General features: G+C 34.6%; 1 protein-coding gene across 5 annotated transcripts in view; it reads right to left on the bottom strand.

The window, feature by feature from the left end:
* The window catches only part of ANO3 (anoctamin 3), a 331,459-nt gene that overhangs the window by 85,647 nt on the left and 227,208 nt on the right, over nt 1–18,604 (bottom strand). For all 5 annotated transcript variants that reach the window (XM_074336148.1, XM_074336149.1, XM_019749178.2 and 2 more), the window contains 4 exons: nt 14,798–14,898; nt 6,578–6,622; nt 3,386–3,517; nt 217–323 (listed from right to left, as the gene is read on the bottom strand). In XM_074336148.1, the coding sequence (XP_074192249.1) occupies nt 217–323; nt 3,386–3,517; nt 6,578–6,622; nt 14,798–14,898 (385 nt within the window). The remainder of the gene's footprint in view (nt 1–216; nt 324–3,385; nt 3,518–6,577; nt 6,623–14,797; nt 14,899–18,604) is intronic.

The raw sequence follows: 18,604 nt of genomic DNA, 5'->3' as shown, positions 1-18,604 counted from the left end.
TGATACCTATGGCCAAATGCCCTGACAAGAGTTTGCTTCTTTTATTTTGTTGTGTTCTGTTCAAAGGCTGAAAAATAGAACATTTAGAGTTTGTGTTCAATGTGTTATATATTCCTATTTCATGCATGAAGGCAAAGCTTGAAGGGTTAACTATTTCTGGGTAATATCAGTAACTGAAAATTCTACTTTCTCTACATTTGTAATTCGTGTTCTTACCCACTTTTGATATTCCATTTTCATATTTGGTGTGCTGCAGCATGTGATAGACTATTCTGCTCCGAGTGGCATTGCTGAAGAAGGTGTCCTTATTGTTTATGATGAAGCTGTTAAGATAAGGGCATTGGTTTCAATCTTCAAAGTAGAGCACAGAATCCAGCAACAGGAACAATGTCCTGAGCACTCATCCGTTTTCTCCTTTAAACTAATGCATGTGAAGGATAGTATAATAAATCAGAAGAGAATCCATCCTCTTTTAAAAAGAAAAAAAAAAATCAATTGGCAGAGAGAGAAAAACAAACATAAATAATACAGGGCATCATCAAATATTCATTTTACTATCTTTCAGTTTACAAGGAAGCCTAGATGTCCTCATATTTTCTGTTTAGCATGGAACAGGAAGGAAGAGAATAGTTTCCATTGGCTCCCATACGTTTTAATTAAGCAATGTGGTTCCCAATAGAACACATTAACATTGATGTAATTCCCCTGGGCCACACTTTCCAAGTTAACCATCTTGTTTACAGAACTTTAGCAACATGTGAAATAGTTCTCCCTTTCCCTTCATGTCCTAATCTGTCCCCATGTAGGAAGAGTTGCAAGGAGGAACCGTGTGAGAGTCAATGATGTGAAGAGCAAAAGGAATGATCCCAAAAGGAAACAAAGGGTCTGTTTCAGGATTAGCTATGATATACTAGAAGTCTCAAAAAATAAAAATAAAAAAATCGAAGCATCCTGGGCCTCACTCAAGTTCTGACAATTCCTGTTTCCAGTTGCTTTATCTTTGTGAATAATAAACCATCATTTTCTCACACAGTTAGGTCTTCTTTGATCCTTGCTTTCTCTTCACCATGCATATTCAAACAGTTGCCAAACCACGTAACTTTTATAACTGAACTGCCTGCCTCTCTGTACCTGTCTTTGTCTGGGTCTCATTGCCTCTTGACTAGATTATGAGAATGTCCTCCTAACTGGCCCTGCAATTTCCCACCTGACTTGTAAAGCACAGTTCTGACCCTTAGAGCATTCCTGCTATTAACATGTCAACAGCTCTCCATTATGCATAATTAAATTTCTATTTTCCTCTCTGCATCTCTATTCTTGTATTTTAACCTTTCCCTCAGTCCTATTTCTTATAGCTTGGTTCCTTGTATCTGATAGACTGTCAAATTGTAGAATTTATCACCATCTTGGAATCCCATGCTTGTTTGCCTCACCATTTTGCTCTGTCTCTGATGTCTGCCCCTCCATCTTTTTCTACCTCCTTCCACATTTTTACCTGCTGAAAAGGACTGGCTCCTTCATAAAGGTTTCCTGGCTCCTCTCCTCTGGATATAGCTTCTCTTTCTCTTATAAAAATGTGCATTTTACTTGTGTCTTTCCTGACTCATTGATTTTACTCAGTGTTGTATTATGGTTATTTGTATACCTGTCCATTTTATTAGACTCCAAGTTCCTCCAGTATTCTCATATAATGCTTTTTAATTTTGTCCTTAGATGCACATAATGAACAGTTCTGTGTCTTATTAATTATAATATAGAGAAAAATGTCCACCAAATCTTTTCCCATCTGATTGATTCAGAAATTGCTGAACAAATATTTCTTTAGCAGGTAAATTCCTTTTTTTATGGAATTACATTATAAAAGAAAGTAACATGATATATAAGTAAATGAATTAGTTACATAATTTCAGAAATTGCTATGAAGAACAAGGACATAAACAGTGCATAGAAAATGACGGGACAAAGGGACTATAGATAACATTTTCAGTAAAGTCTGTCTGAGTTGGTGATGTTTGAGTAGGATCAAAATCATAAGACGGATGTGCCATGTAAATATTTTTTGGGGAGGGGCATGTTAGGATAGTAAGAACAGAGGCTTTGAGATAGAATTAAGACTGAGCTTTTGATGGGTAGAATCAAAGCTTGTGTGCCTGAAATAAGTAAATGGTGTGGCAAATAGAAGATAAGAAGATAGGACCACAGCATAATAGCCACATATGGATGATAAGAAATTTGAATTTTATTATAAGTGAAAATGGCAGGCCATTGGGGAGATTTAAACAAGACAGTTGCATGATCTGATTGAGATTTTTCAAAGACCACTCTAGTTCCTTATGTTTAAAAACAAAAAGCAGAATGTATTTTATTTGGTGCATCACAGAGCCTGAAAAAGTACAGCGAAAAGCTAAAGTAGCATCCTCGAAACTATAACCTCTCTAACCCAGGAAGTCATTTGGATTTCCACTCCTTCCTCTACTTCCCATAGCTAGAATTTAAAAGGATGCTTTTAGAGTCACCTCTAAGACTAAATAATGACATAAATCAAATATTTGGAAGATGAGGATTTCTCATTGATTACTGGCTCTGTTACAGGTTTGGTGGTCTGGAATTCCATTTCATCCTGTCTCTTAACTTCCTACATCCCAGAACGTAGGTCAATACACAATTGTGTACAGCAAAGTAGATCCTGCTGCTATAGGCCTATTGTATACTATGTATTTCTCCACCTTTATCTTTACCCTATTTTATTTAATTATTAATTTACATTTTCTTCTGTCCCAGTAGACTGGGAGTACTGTGAAGGCAGGGACTGTGTCATAAACTCAATCTGTACCATGTAGGAACTCAATAAATACCAGTTGAATGAAAAACTGAATAGAGATATGTTGGTAGACAGATAGATAAGCATGCAAAAAATCCTTACCTTAGTTTAATAAGATTAAACTACAATGGATTAAACTAGCAAGTACAAATTAATTAAATGTATTTATAAATATAATAATTTACTAATTAGAACAATCCATTATTCAAGGATGTTATTTAATAGCATTTCTATTATTATTATTATTATTACCATCATTCTTGTTATTTTAACTGAATTACTTACTACCCTAGTAATTACTTTGAAAGAGTTGGGAATGAGATTATCAGTCCATGAGTTTACAGTTAATTATCCGTTACTGGAATATCTCTAAATCATAGTTGATCAAGAATAATGTTCACTGAGTGCTATTCATACGTTAAGTTTACATATTAATAAAATGATACATTCTCTAACTTATTTGACAAACAATGGTACCGGTCCAAGTATTTTTATTCTATCAACCACTCCCAGGTAACGGAAGGTACCAAGGCAGGTAGTGGGAGAAAGGAGATGGGGACTCACTGGTGAATTCGTGCACGGCTGAAGGGGCCGGTATAACAGTCTGACTCCTCCAGTTCTGGAAAAGCTGACTTGTCGAGAACCATTGGGTTTTGGGACATCCATTTTTTGAGTCTTCGAAAATAACTGTGTACCCTGGAAGAAAGTCACATTTTAGAGCTAGATTAGGTTGCATTCCAGAGTCATGCCTACCTTCATTGCCATTCCAGAGTTCCAAAAAGATACACACACCCACATTTACACCCTCACACGTGCATTATTCCTCCTATTTCCAGGAGGAATTTAAAATAAATCTGGATTAAAGAGTCAAAAGAACTTGGTTGGAGCACAAGCTCTACCTAAGGAACCATGAAGATTGGGGAACGTAGCACTGGGTTGGGGGAGCAGTGATAATGGGGTCTTTGATTTTTTCCCGATCGGCAAACCAAGTAACTCTTTGTTCTGCCTCCCTGAAGGGTCATTTTGAAGATACCTTGATAATTGAATGTGAAAGTGTATTGTAAACAAATGATAAATAGCAGTGATGATAATAAAACTATAGCCATTTCCCATCCACCTGCCTGGAGAAACAATGATCTTCAAATGCTGGATAATTGCCTGCACATTAATTATCCCCTAATGTTAAGTGGTCAAAATTCTCTTGCACAAAACATCTTTCCCCTTCAAGAAAGGAAAAGCACAAGAGAAATCTAAGTGCACATAATTGATTTTTGCTTCCCTCTTTGCAATTATCTACAAATTGGGTTTTGTAATTTTATAACAACAATGAACACACACACACACACACTTAAATTTCTACTCCAAAGGTAAAGAACAAAAACAGAAACAAAAACAAAACGAAATTAGTCATTTCTTTAATTGAAAGTCTAAATTTAAAGTCAGGCAAATAACATGGCATTCTTTTTTTCAGTTTGATATGTTATATACTTTCATAAACGCCCTTCCTATTTATTCACTACCCTCCCGGTATGCATCTACAAAGTAAAGGAACAAAGAGAATATCTATAGTAAATAAATTGTAAAGATGTCAACTATAGTGAGGTTTAATATACTTTAATAATCATTTAGAATCAATGATCACTGAATTTTTATTTCATAAAATTAAACAGAAAATAATAAACCCAAAAGATAAACTATTATGACAATATAGTGTCCATTTTTCTAGTTTAAGTTTGAGACCAAAAGAGAAAAAAAATAATATTTCCCCCCACCACTAAAAATGTTGTTTCTTTAGGATTTAATATACACATGTTTATTAGACATTCTAGATACAAGTTTATTCTAAAAGTAGATTATGACTGTATTGCATAAAGACATTTGTTTCTATTTTAATATACAGGATTATATCGTTCTGCCAGCCTCTGAAAAAAAAGATGCCTGTTGATCAGAAATCCCACTACTCATACAGTAGCACAATTTCTCAGTAATTCTATAGCTAGAACTCAGGCATTTTTCAACACATGCAACATTAAGCAGGCACGTACAGAAAACCAACCAACCAACCAAGAAAAAAACAAGGAAAACCTGTAGTTGCAAATGTATATATTATAATATTCCAACGACTTGACTTTATTATGCAAAATAACTTTGGCCATTTGCTCCCTAGAGCAGGACAAATAGGCACAAGGCTAATGATGAAAGCTGCTTCTAAAGCTGAGCTAACCTGACAAATAGAAAAATCTGACCTGGCTGAGGAACATCATTCACATATATATTTTTAAAAGAGCCATTTGAATACTAATCCCTTTAACATTTGTTCTAATATCAAGTTTCCCCTTCCTATTATTTACTTATCTTGTCACCATTCCTAAGACAGTGAAATTTAATGTTTAAAAGAGCCCTATATTCTCCTATTCTACAATTCAAATTTTTCCTATTCTAAAGTTCTAAATGATATTCTTGGTAAAAGAACTAGATTTACTGACTCTATTCCTAAAATAGTATGATATTCACACCACATGATTCTTCTAGTTTTCGTGTCATTCTGACTTGTAATATCTTGCAACATTATTCAATAGGACATACTGACCACATTCACAAGTTTTTCTGTTAACTGTTATTTTGCAGTGAGCAGAAAAACAGCCAAATTTTGTTTTAGTGTTCATTAAAGGGAAGCTTATTTCCTTCAGTGAAACAGGACCAAGGCGATTCAAAAGGGAGAGTTTCTTCTGTCTCAGGGCTGTGGTTTGATTAATTCCTTTGTCATAGAGATTGTTACTAAAACAGGTAAAGATATTTTTTTTTATTATAACATTTTTTTATTAGTTTCAGGTGCACAAAACAATGTAATAGTTGGACATTTATCATTTATACCCCTCACACAGTGACAACCCACCTCCCCCCATCCACTATCCCTCTGATATCACACACAGCCATTACATTTCCACTGTCTCTATTCCTAATGCTGTACTCTGTTTCTTGTATACATATAAACTTGCAGTTTACATTCATTATTGTTCAGCTTCAGCTTCAGGTGTACAGTGCAATGATCGGGCATCTACATCATCCCTGAGGTGGTCTCCCTAACGAGACAAGTTTCCATTGGATACCCTACAAAATCTTTACAACATTATTGATTACATTCCCAAACAAACTTCTTTTTAAGAGCGTCATCTCAAAACAACATCTCTTGGGAAAAGTCAAGAGATGTTGTTTTGAGATGATGCTCTTAAAAAGTTGTTTTCAATACAAAGATAAGAGAGGCAGCTTCAGTTGTGGGAATAAGAATAGGTCTGTGATTCAAAAGATTTTGTATGGCACCTCATTACCCTGGATGCTAGTCTTTCCTTTAACACCTCTGCAAATAAGAGATTTGGATTGAATGATCCAGAAGGTCTCTGTTGGGTCTGTTGTTCTATTACTTTACTGGGTCATCAGGTACCCATAGATCTTGGCTTTCTAACTATTTTTTAAATTAAAATCTTCTAAAATGATAACCTGCAATTAAAACCCTCCTTTCATAACATTATATCAAGTGAGCATTGCAGGAATGTCAATGGCCCATAGAAAAAAGAGATTCTCTGATTCTTAAATGCTGTTAAATTTGCCACAAGTCAGTTTTGAAATCTCTTGAATAAATCAATACAATGTTTTTTCCTAAAATTTACAACTGCTCATAAGGGTAATCGAATGTCTTCCTGTTATTTTCCCCAAATGACAAATAAGTCATAAACAAATCATGCATCATCCACCAACCTGCCCATTGATTTGTTCCTCCCATCAGTGTAGTAGGATTTTTTCCTGAAAAATAATAGAAATCAGCTGAGGTAAGTCACATGAAAATTGTGAACCCAGTGAGTGACAACATTCAATCAAACTGAACATTTTACTATTCCATTTTCCACATGCTTAAGAAAGACATGAAATCAGCCACTATAATAGAAAGGATTCTGAATTTCCATTGTTTTAATTTCAGAATCTAAATTACTAATAATAATTAAAAAAACACTTTCACAAATCAATAAAGCACTTGAATATTTGATTGTTAATTATATTTCTTGAAAGTTTCACTTCTGCTATATAATGCATATTAACCAGATCATTCGCTTATTTGTTACTATATGAAGTCATCCATCCATCCATTCAAATACATATGTGATGGATATTTCTGATTTTGCAACAAATGTTAGGATATAACCACCAAAAATTAGAGAACAAAGAGTGTCTCTACCCTCAAAAAACTTCCTCTACAATTGAGGAGACAAGTGATAGAATGAAGTGTGACAACGCAGGAAAAGAGAGAGTGTTATGGAAGCACCTAGGATGGGACCTCGATTAGTGTTTGTAGCTGGAGGAGAAAGGAGACAGGGAAGCCTTCCCACAGGGTGTGTTACTTGTGCTGAATCTTGAAACAGGAGTGGGAGCAGTCCTCTGAATGAAGTACTACTTAGGACAAGGCATTGGAGATGGAGGTAGCAGCATATGAAATGGTTATGGGAGTAAGATCAAGCCTTGTAAGATTCAGGGAAGGGCAAATGATTTGGTAATCACTGCAGTATAAACTGCAAGTTGAGAATAGTGATAAAAGAGGTGGGGCATAGTGAACAAGGCACAGATGATGAGGGGTCTACCACTAATGTTGAGGTTCTGGGTGAAAAGCAATGGGAAGATATTGTGTGTTTTAAGTGGGTGTGTAGCATGTCTGATTTTAGAGAAAATAAAAATTCTAGTGATGGGTTAGTTAATCTTTTAAAAGACTCTCTCTACATTCTCATCTTTTAGCTGAGGAATGTTATTCTGGGCCTTCAAAAATGTGTCTGTATCCCCACTCATTAATACCCATTTCAGAGGATCAATCAGTAAACTTTTCCAAAGGGTGGGACCTGGAAAGCAGGACTGAGAGTCATGACAACTGATGTATAGTCCTAACTATATTATTAACTTCTTAGAAAACTTTAAAAACCTTCTGAGCTACCATATTTCCTCGCAATCACTGGTTATATACTACTAGAAAACAATTTTTAGGTTGTCTTTGCTATACTCTAACCCTAAATTTAAATATGAAATACCAAGGCTTGCTATGTCTATTCCAAATTCACACTTTTAATACCTTCACTCTTCATGTTTTCAAACATACACATATTTGTGTACACACCACCCCATCGGACTGCACACCCAGCCTCGCTCTGAACCTGCTCGCCATGGACTGTCTTGCACTATTTACCCCATCGTTATATAACAGTTCACTATCTTCCGTATGGCACTGGGTTTCCTGAAGACTGTGGTTTCATCTCACATTGTATGATAAATACACATTGTATGATAAATAATAAGCATTCAGATGGCTGATGAATAAATGTGTGAGCCTTCATTTAATTCATAGTTATTATCTCCTTCTGCGCCTGAGACCACTTTGCATTTAATAAACATTTGCTAATAAGGTATCATTAAAAAAAAAGAACTAAAAACGTAGAAATTAGTTTAAAATAATTTTCAGCATCAAAAAAATCTAGGAATGTGATTAAAAAGAGTGAAAGTTCAGAGTTATAATTATTGGTCATGGATATGATAAGGAACATTACAAAAGCACGGGGCATTTGGATTAAACACTGTTCTCTATCTTTATTGCTGGTAATTTGAAATATTTCTCTTTCAGACATTTAAAAAAAATGCTTTGGGAGAAATAAAAAACTAATGAAGAAATTCATACAAGATGAATAGACATACTTTTCAGACCACTAACATTGTAAGAGCAAATCAAAATTTAAATAAGAGATTCAATTTTCTCAATTAACTAACATCCCAATTACCAATCAAATCTAGGATGAACTATGAGCAACAATTAGTGGGGTCGAGCCCTGTTACTTGAGAACTGGTTATTGTTTATCTTGAGAGCATGTCTGGAATGAACTGTATCTGTTTGGCTATGGAAAAGGGTAAGATTTGGGCATGTCTTTGCAATCTCTTAGTAAATTTCCTGATGCACATCACATTCTGGTTTGATGCTTATTGAATAATAAAAGTGTTTCCTTTCTCTTCTACCTTTGTGAACAGTTTTCTGGGTTAGAGAAGATTTCGTTTCTAACTATATACCCCCAACAATATACAAGTATACACTGAAGTCAATAATATCCTGCAATTCTTAGTTTTGTATATAAATGAATCTTCAGAACCAAATCGTTTCCTACCCACAATCCTCCACCCTGTCACTTATTAACTGTGTATTGTTAATGTACAGAGCTTTCTTTATATTTCCCTTAACTTTTCCTTTGAAAGATTCTGCTATTTCATACCTTGCAATGGGACAGGATTTATCTACCTACCTACCCACTCACCTATTACAACAAACACTCAAAATTATAAGTAAATAATTATCCAAATGCTGTTTCCAACCATTGTTTCACAAGACCAAGTGGCCACATGGGTGGAGATGTCTGCGGGGCCAAGTTAGGAGGGCAATCATGTGGAAGAGACCCTGGGTCCCTTGCTCCTTGTCAAGCAGAGGTACTCCACTTTCAGCTACTCTGTATAATGGATTCCCTGTATGTTTTTATGTTATTTTATTTTTGAGTGAGCTATCTTTTGCATAAAAAGTGGTCTAAGTTTAACGCTAATGGTGATAAAAAGATTGTTCTTAATGTTTGGAAAATATTCCCCCAAATTTGCTGTGTTTAAAATATTTCTGAGAGAAAAAGCTGGAGGAAAGATGGCATCCCATCTTGGAGCTCAATCTGAGAAGCTACAGGATGACTGAATCTTCTTAAAGTAAGTTGGACCTTTTTAATGTGCAAGAATGAATAATAAAAACCTTTGAATCAAAGGAAAATAATGAAAGCAGGACTTGGTATTTCTGGAATGTAGAGGACACAGGTTAAAAATTAGATTGGATAAAAAACTAGAAAATGTGGATTATTTTAATTCTTTAAAAATTTTTTTGGTTAGTTTTGAAACATCAACTCCAACATGTAGGCCACATTTACCTTGGAAGAATAATCAAAAAGAGAAATAGCTAGAAAATATAGGTATATAGGATTCTACATATATGTTCAAACAGAAAATTCAGATAAAATACTCAATATTCCTGTTCATACAATATCTTAGCCAAAAACTTCTGCAGGCAGGGTTACAACACTAATATTTTTTTCTGAATACATTTGCAGCTTTTCTTTGTAGAATGTAATGTGTAGGTTTCAACACTGAATATTTGCATATATTAGTCAAACATGGGTAAATATTTTATGCATAAATCTTTTAAAAATCTTGTCCTAAAAAAAGATATGCGTGTTTCTATTTAGGGTCTTTGTAATTCTTGTATATTTAACTTTAAGAGAGTATATATGTTCTTAAATATGATAACAGTTGACAATTGGAAACTGAAATGGACATCATGAAAACACTTTGCCACTTAGGTTATGCTTGAATAGAATTCTCTTTTTATGAGCTGACAGCTATTCCAAATTTCTGATGTATCTTATAAATAAATAAGAAGTAGTTAGTAAGGAGTTAGTTAATACTACATCTATTATTTAAACTGATCTGAAAAGATGTTCCGAAATAACTCCATGTTGTAGCATTTCTCAATCTATTTTCCCAAAACACCATCATATTAAGACTTTTTTCAACAAATCCATTATCAAATGGAAATTTGGGAAATGGTGCTCTGTGTAAATGCCTCTTGAAATTGATGCAAATTAGAAGAATTATTAAAATATCAAAATCTCCAAGACTGTATTTCTTTATCATCTGTATCAGAATCATTTGCGATGATGGTTATAAAGGGATACACCCACATCCTATCCCAGACCTAATATGCTAGACTTTCTGGGTGTAGGTTCCAGGAACCTTCATTTTCACAAAATTTTCCAGGTGATTTTGAAGCACTCTACACACTGACAATGAGAATCTCTTCTCTAAAGCTTACTACAGTAAAGAAACTTATTGTTTACCTCAGAAAATCAGAAGTGTATTTGGTTAGAGGATATTTTTCTCTTAAGATCCTCTTTCATTGATATACTTTGGAAAATGTTGCATATTTTCTAATATTTTATTATTAAATCATGAGAATTTCACTGTCATTTTCCAAAAGTTTCAGAATGCAGCAATTATATACATTATTTTGAAAAACATCATAAAGAAGACATTTCAGCCACACCATCAATAAGAAGAGATAGTAACTGCATAGGTATCACGGTTTGCCTGTTCGTTTCTTTAGATGCATCAGAACTCTTTTTTTTTTTTTTTAAATGCAACCTTATCAGGAAATAGAAAATGATTATCATTTTAAGCAAAAATGTCTGACTGAAGTGAACATCTTTTGATGTTTTGAACCTGCCCTGCATCAGGAAGCCACCATGGCACACAGCTTGCAGACCTAAGCTCTCATTCATAGGAACTGAGGACACTCACATGCTGGCAAAGGGATTGTTTTTTAATTAACTTCTAAGAAAAAGAAACAAAGGAATTAAATTTGGTACTGATTTAAAAAAGTAAAGTTATGAGAGCACTGATTATTCTATCATGAGCAGTTCCTTGAAATTTACTTGAAAAGGCAACAGTAAGGGAAATGCCAGAAATGAGACCCATGTGCTTTAAATACACATTCAATTTTTAAAAATTTGTAAACTTCAACTGAGATGGTGGAAAGAGCTATGTGAAAAGTATGACATTGTAGACTGTGTTGCCATTGTCTTTGTAAGGCTTTTTCCCCCCATAGATTACAGCAAAATGAACATACTTTGAATTGATAGAGAAAGCAGTAACATCTTTGAAATTATGCATGTTGGATATCTGAGGTAAAGCAAACGTGTTAACTGACATTGTATTCATAATTTGCTAGTATAACTCCATGTTAAAACAAGCGCCTTAGCCTGGAGCGAAGTCAAATTATGCCAAATCCCTCCTTGAAGAGCCAAAAAAGGAAACAATCTTCTGGACTGCTGGCAGACATCTGTGTTGTATAAATCCAGAGGAGGCAGGTGGAAGATATTCTCCCTTTCTGATGAAATGTTTTAACAAAATGTTCACTCAGTCTGAACTAAACCTGGACACTGAAACCCACTGAAATGGCATGCTTTGTGATAGACTTTAGGGTTTCTCCCTTTTATATCTGCAAGGAAATTCGTTGGTGCATGAATTCAGTTATAACTTTTTTTTTTTTCCTTTTGAAACAATGGTGAAATGACAAGAATAGGGCAAGATGGAGGTACCTAAAATTAGTTAGGATTAATTTGGAAAATCTTTTAGCAATTTCATCCTGACATCACAGAGTCTGTCACGGTCTTATGTCTTTTGCATAGAAGTGTCATACTTCTTTCGCATCCTGTATTTACATAAGAGTCAAATTAGAATTTGTTAAAATAGATAATTGTGTAATATATTAAAAAAATAATAACAGGTACCCATAATCCCACCCATCATTTGTAGCATAGTATATTGCCTTCCAATTTTATTCCTTTGCATTTTAAGTTGTTGAAATTACATTGTATGAATGATTTTGTATCATATGTATTATATATATATATTTTATTAAGAATTTTCCTACAATTACTAAGAAAGCCTTCTACCTATGCATTTGACAAATGAATCGTATATTCCACTGCAAGGGTATATTCTAATTTACTTAAATTCTCCATTACTGAACATAAAAGAGTTTCCTTTTCCCACAATTATACATAATACTGCAGGGAATGTTTCCACACATTTTTCAACTATCTTTTAAAGATAAAAACTGAAGGCTATGAAAAGTTTTAAGGCTCACAGAAAATATTTTCAAATTGAGTTTCAGACTATCTTCTGACGTTTGACTTCCACCATAAACAGACAAAGATGATTATTTAGTACATCTATGCTAGGTTTTAATATTACTACTTGTAAAATTCTTTGCTAATTTCATAGGCTAGAATTTATCTCACTGTTTTAATTCTGCAAGATCTTGTGTAGCATGGATACATACAGACCAAATAAGGAGAAATCAGACAGAACATGTGGCAAGTATTTGCCCATTATCAGCCTGTAATGAGCCCCAGGTAACTATTAGGTTAATGCAAACGTAATTAATTGCGGTTTAAAAGGTTAAAATAATTGCAAAAGCCGCAATTGCAATTACGTTTGCACCAACTTAACATTTCAAAAGACTTCTTAAAAGGTGACATAGTGTCAACAGGTAAAAATTCCTCAGTTGTCAAGAAACGTGTGGTACAAGTGTATGCTTTTCTGGCTGTCCTTTCAGTGCAATGACCTGAATTGAAAGCTGTCCTCTGTAACCTTCAACCTTTCTAATCATAACATGAATAATGACCCAAAGGCCCTTCTTTCAGTGACCAAGTTTGATAAAAATGTACAATGTTCAGGTTCTCTTAGGTGTCTTATTCATTATTTATATAAAATGGTGAATAACTAAAATACTTTTCTTTATCGTCTTTCGCTTTTTATTTTGTTATTATTTATTTCTGCCAAGCTCTCTGAGGTATTATCTGCTTATCTTCTAAATATCATCTATAGGGAGAACTTTGAAACCCTTAGCCAAGCATGAATGCGAGCCAATGTAAGGATCTAATTCTAATATTGCCAGTAAAATTCTGTTGTAGTTGCTAATGCTTAATCCATTTCTGTTTTGTGGGCCCTTTCTGTGATTTGGAGTTGCATCTTTCAATACCTGACATGTTCACTAAAGAGATGGGGGTCGATATCTCATACTTTACCTTGAATACCATAGAGGCTTACATAAGACTTACGATGTCAGCACTCTCACCACAGTTAGCCTCTTTCATGCCACCAGGTATGAGAAATTTTCTTTTTTTTTAAAATTAGTTTCAGGTGTACAAAACAATGTAATAGTTAGACATTTCACCCCTCAGAAGGTCACAGACCCCCTCCCCTAATCTATTGCCCCTCTGACATCGTATCTATCTATTACAATTTCATTGAGAAACTGTGGTACATTTATACAATGGAGTATTTATTACTCGACTATAAAGAAGAATGAAATTTTACCATTTGCAACAATATGGATGGACATAGAAAACATTATGCTAAGTGAAATAAGTCAGTCGGAGAAAGACAAATACCATATGATCTCACTTTTATGTGGAATCTAAAGAACTGAATAAATGAGCAAAGCAAACAGAAATTTTCCCTATTTTTGAACTGTGCTCTTACTGTCCATTCATATTCATTACCTAGGGGCTCTTTTCCTCAGTAGCTTGGTACTCTGATCCTTTTAAAACATCCTTCACAGCTGGTAAAGCACACTGAGATCCAAATATGTGTAAATGTTCATATCTTCAATGCAAATTAACACTTTGCACACAGTAGGGGCACTACTGAATTTTATTTTGAGAAATGATGGAGGAAAGTGGTAAATTCTGCATACAACACAAGATACTCAATATAGGAAAACATGTCTATTTAATTATTACTGGTGTATAAGAAGGACTGGGAAATCTTTGAATTGAGCAGTCCTCTCATTAGTGGTTATCCTTTGACACTGAAGACAGAGCCAAAAAAAAACACATTTGGTTGAACTGCACCTGAGGAATGATTCTTGGTAACCCCTGTACAGAGAAGAACACTTCAAAAGATTTTTATATACACAAGGATGCTACACTTCACACTTCCTGCCTTTCACAGAAATAACAGGTCCATCTACCCATACGAAATAAGAAATGAGATTGATCTTGGTAATTGTGTTGTCAGTTAAAATTTGAAAACAACTGTTTTTCTCCTCCATCTTGGCAAGTCCATCTAGAAATGATATAAGATATCCAGGGAACCAGAAAGTTTGCCATATCAGGCAAGTAAATTAGAAGGGGAAAAAGTATCCACGATTGCCCAATCTTTAGAAGGTAAAACATTTCCTCTGTAGAAAGGGTTACATTTATTGCTCTAAAATTTTGAAAACAAACAAACAAACAAAACCAAAAAAACAGGCTCATCTTAATGTACATTGAGATAGAATGAAATAAAATTCAAAAGTACCTGAAGGGCATCCTGATATTCAGCCTCTCTGCATACTTGCACAGCGTGTCCCATGGAATGTGAATTTTAATAAACATGATATCAGCATTTGCTACAGCTGGCTGCAAAGGACACAGGACAGGTACCGTTATTTAGAATTAGAACTGATGATATTATGTGGCAATTTGATTTGAAAGGAAAGAACATTGTCCCCTTCTTATACATGAATCGTCGAACCTGATTTAAAACAAATTTATATGAATAAAAATTCTTAACGTATAAAAACCTTAATAAAACTGTCATAATGATGTCATGTACAAGAAATAATCACCTATATGAGTTAATGCATTTTCTTATATTGATGATTATCGAGATCCAAATCCTCAGTCAGAAAAATTATGCAACAAGCAGGAATTTGAAATTATTCTTGTGGAACACTTTATCACGATCCTCTCATTCCTGCTCACAGGGGACAGACAGTTGTCACCAGTTATTCATTAATTCATTCACTTATTCTTCCAGCATATTTTACTGAGCAATTACTACTTGCTAGGCACTATGAAATCTTAGGGGGAAAAATGGAGTATAAATCACACAAGTCCATTACCTTACAGACCTGTCAAATCTGCATACTTACTCTAACCTTCTAGTTTACTTTTTCCTGTGTCAAGAGACCATAAGAACTGTTGTGTCTTAGATCTAGACAAGAGGTTTTTAAGCAGAGTCACATATGCATCAGAATCATCTAGGAAGCGTTTAACAAAATTGTGTACCTAGGTCTAATTCTCAAGAATTCCAAGAATTGGATCTCATTGTTCTGACCGTTTTTCTCCTATCACTAACAGAGCATCAGATGCCTCTTTTATCAAATAATCATTACGATTCTGAAATGTGGTCCAACAGTCTGAAATGAGAAACTACTTAATAATTGAGTACTTTGGCAATAAGTGTCATTCATGTTCATGTTCTGCTTTTTAAAAAGCCTAGAAAGTTATTTTCCAAAGTTTCTCCAGTATCTGAGGCTCAGAACAAGGAATAAGTTTATGGTCAATTTAGCTGTAAATCCCACGGAGCTTCCCATTCATGTGATTAAAGGAGCTGAACATACGCGTATATAAAGGAAGAGCTGCTGTCTGCTTATTTTCAGACACACCTGCCAGGCTAGACACAGCTGGACTCTATTTGGTTAGCACTACTCATTTAAATTTCAACTAGATAGAACTTCTCAAGAAACACACCAATCTTCAAAACTCAAAAGTATGGAAGAAGTTAATCAGTTTAATTTAAAATCATATATCTTTTAACATTAAACTGTATCATTTTATATTCATATATTCATAAAGTCCTATATTTTAGATATGACTAATTTCACAAGTTTGGCAGAACAATATTTCAAAGTTGTATTAGCAACATTGTTCAACAGGATTATTAGAGAACCATGATTTGCTGGACTAATACTCAGATGTAGAAGGCAGCCTAAGCACCAATGCCATCAGGCAGGCCCTTTTACAGATTCGCATCGGCCAAAGTTTGTTCCACAGAATATTATAAAAAAGGAATTTGGGATATTCCGTGGTCAATTACGTTTTGACTTTCTCACTAGAGAACTTGTGAGATATTTTAACATGCATATATTTGCTGAAAATACACAACAAGGTGAAAAAGTAAACCAAATTTCCAAAATTTAAGACCACAGATTTTTTTTTTTTTTTTCCCTCATAGCTTTTGACATACTAGTATTTTGCAAATCATCATGGGGGAAAAATGATACTTTCATGTCAGTACAATTCTGAAGAACTTTCTTACTTCAGGTATGTTTGTTTTAAATTAAAGGTGAAGAATTTTAAAAATAAAAATTGATAAATGCTTAATGAGTAAATGGATGAGTTAACTTATTTTGAGTATACATTCTATGTAACTTGTACCTAAGTAAGAAGTGTTGGAGACAAGAAAGCAAAGAAGCCAGAATTATTCTGTAAGAGGTGCTATGTGAGCATTCAAAATAGCATCATGGATAGATGATTTAGTGCTGATTATTAATTCATTCCTGTCAATCTCTAAAATGTGAAATAATCTAATACACTTAAGTAAAAGGGATGCTTTAGAAGGTGTTTCTGCATTACTTCTTATCATCAATGAGTGAAATGTCAAGCTAAGTGCACGTAGAGCTAGAACTTACCTAATTTTGTCTCTTTAAATATAGATCGTTTTCAAGTAGCATGTACTGTTTTCTTTTATAATTCTCTCAACTTAATTTCTCTTTTGTTACACCTTTACTTAAAAAACAGAACAAAATACAAGTAGTTTCATTTTTTTGTAACTCCTGAGCAGGGATTCGTGAAGGGGTGGTGTTGGCAGAGAGAAAGATTACTTTTTCCCTTAAAATCAAAAGCTCCCAATCTGGCACTATTTCTGTTTAGCTCTGATGAAGGCAGGCTTTTCTAAGGGAGCAAAACTCCCACTGCCTTCACATTTCACACTATTATTTAATTATTCCATCCAAAATTCTCAAGAGGTAGAACATTCACTCTTGAAAGAAGAGGAAATTTAAAAATTGTGTTTTTACAAAGTCACTCTGCAAGTTGGTGGCAGAGAGCTGAAAGAAAATAGAACACAGCAGCTCACGGTATTAAGTCTAAGATCAAGACAAACAGCTGATATGATCTGGAAGTGTATTTGGATAACAAAGTACCTACCCTCACAGTCACAGATCCTCTCCCACTGGTCCTTCAAATATGCATCATTATCTGCTGCTGATGAGATCATCTAGGAACTACTCACATCAGCATGGGATTTTATGAGGGCTGAGACTCACTTTGTGCCAGGCTCAGTGCTTGGCTCTGGTGAATGTAAATGTGAAAAATGAGGACTTGTTTGCTAAAGAATTCTCCATTTTTCAGCTAAAAATCCGATCTTGCTGACATTTTCACAATTTCATCTTCTCTTTGCTTCCTGTCACAAGCCCTAAATATTTCCAATTAATATTGATTAAAATTAAGCTGCCACCAAAGGGCACTGCCTCTAATAGTAGAAACTTTGAGAAAATATAAATGTTTCTGAGAATGTAAAATGCTGGATTTGATAGTTCAGGTAGCTATAAGTATTTATATACCGGTTAGTCATCAGTTAACATAAGATTTAAACTAAGTATATACTTAGATTCTATCTGGTCATCATAGAGTTAAGTTTCTTTCTAATTCTGTTCGCTTAGAAGGGCAATTCACTTCCTCATTATGTTGGTTTTTATTAATAATAGTGTGGCTGGCAGAATTCTAACCCTCCAAATCCCCATACCCTGCTGTCCTTGTCATCTAAATCCAGTGACAGGTTACTAGGATGGAATATTCACTCCCGTGATTAGGTTATGTTTTATGCCACATATCTGTTTAAGAAACGGAGATTATCCTCCATGGCAGATGAGCCCCTAAAAGGAACAAGACTCTTCATGACAACTGAGATTCAAAATAGCAGAGGGACACAAAAAGATTCTCCACGTGTTGGTTTTGAAAATGGAGGGGACTGTGGAAAGGAATGAGAACGAAATCTAGGAGCTGAGAACAGTCCCTGGCTAGAGCCAGCAAGGAAATGGGAATCTCAGTCCTACAACCACAAGGGATCAAATCCTGTCACAACCACATAAGCTTAAAAGAATACTTGAACTCCAGGTGGGAATGCAGCCTGGCCAACACATTACGTCTTGTGAGAAACTGAGCAAAGAGCCCAATCATGTTATGCTCTAACCCACAGAACTGTGAGCTAATAAATGGGTTTTGTTTTGAGCTGCTAAATGTGGCATAATTTGTTAAAGAACAATAGAAACCAATATAA

This window comes from Rhinolophus sinicus, linkage group LG06 (assembly GCF_036562045.2).
Source record: "Rhinolophus sinicus isolate RSC01 linkage group LG06, ASM3656204v1, whole genome shotgun sequence".
NCBI classification, from domain to species: Eukaryota; Metazoa; Chordata; class Mammalia; order Chiroptera; family Rhinolophidae; genus Rhinolophus; species Rhinolophus sinicus.
This window is presented reverse-complemented; position numbering and strand designations above follow the sequence as displayed.